General features: G+C 55.4%; 1 protein-coding gene across 1 annotated transcript in view; it reads right to left on the bottom strand.

Moving 5' to 3' along the window:
• The window catches only part of MYH15 (myosin heavy chain 15), a 47,470-nt gene that overhangs the window by 14,625 nt on the left and 32,181 nt on the right, over positions 1 to 664 (bottom strand). The window contains exon 32 of the mRNA XM_009272739.1: positions 203 to 552. Coding sequence (XP_009271014.1) covers positions 203 to 552 — 350 coding nt within the window. The remainder of the gene's footprint in view (positions 1 to 202; positions 553 to 664) is intronic.

Genomic DNA, 664 nt, shown 5'->3' with positions numbered 1-664 from the left:
CCCCTCCCCCCCCCACCCCCCCCCCCCCCCGCCGGCCGGCGGGGGGGGGGAGAGTGAGCGAGTGGCTGTGTGGTACTCAGTTGCCAACTGAGGTTAAACCACAACAATGCCTTTCCCCACAGCTGTTATAGGGCACCTGCATCCCTCCAGCTGTCCACTGGTGTGGCTCTCGCACTGGACGTGGGGCCTGAATGAAGCCTACCTTGGAGGTTCTTGTTTTCCCGTTTCAGCGTCTCCAGATGGTCCAGCGTCTCCTCGTAGGCATTCTTCAGCTTGAAGAGCTCGGTGCTAAGGCCACGGGCCTCCTTCTGGGAAGCCTCTAGCTCAGCCTGTGACTCTTCATACTTCTGCTTCCAGTCATTGATGATCTTGTCAAACCCACGCTGCTTCTTGTCCAGGGAGGCAGCTGCTGAGTTGGCCTTCTCCAGGTCAATCATCATGTCTTCCAGCTCATTCTGCAGCCTGTGCTTTGTCTTTTCCAGAGAAGAGCACTTGGCATTGGCCGCCTCGATTGCTTCCTCAGCTTCTTGCAGGCGAGCGGCAAGCTTTTTCCTACCAGGCGGGAAGAGACAATGAAATGACTGAGAGCCACTGCTGCCATGTTATCCAGAAAAACTGACACCAAACCAGTATCTCAATAAATCAGTTTTGAAAGGGAAAACTG

This window comes from Aptenodytes forsteri, unplaced genomic scaffold (assembly GCF_000699145.1).
Source record: "Aptenodytes forsteri isolate BGI_AS27 unplaced genomic scaffold, ASM69914v1 Scaffold251, whole genome shotgun sequence".
Taxonomy (NCBI): Eukaryota; Metazoa; Chordata; class Aves; order Sphenisciformes; family Spheniscidae; genus Aptenodytes; species Aptenodytes forsteri.
The sequence above is the reverse complement of the archived record's forward strand: the minus strand, read 5'-3'. Positions and strand labels throughout refer to the sequence as shown.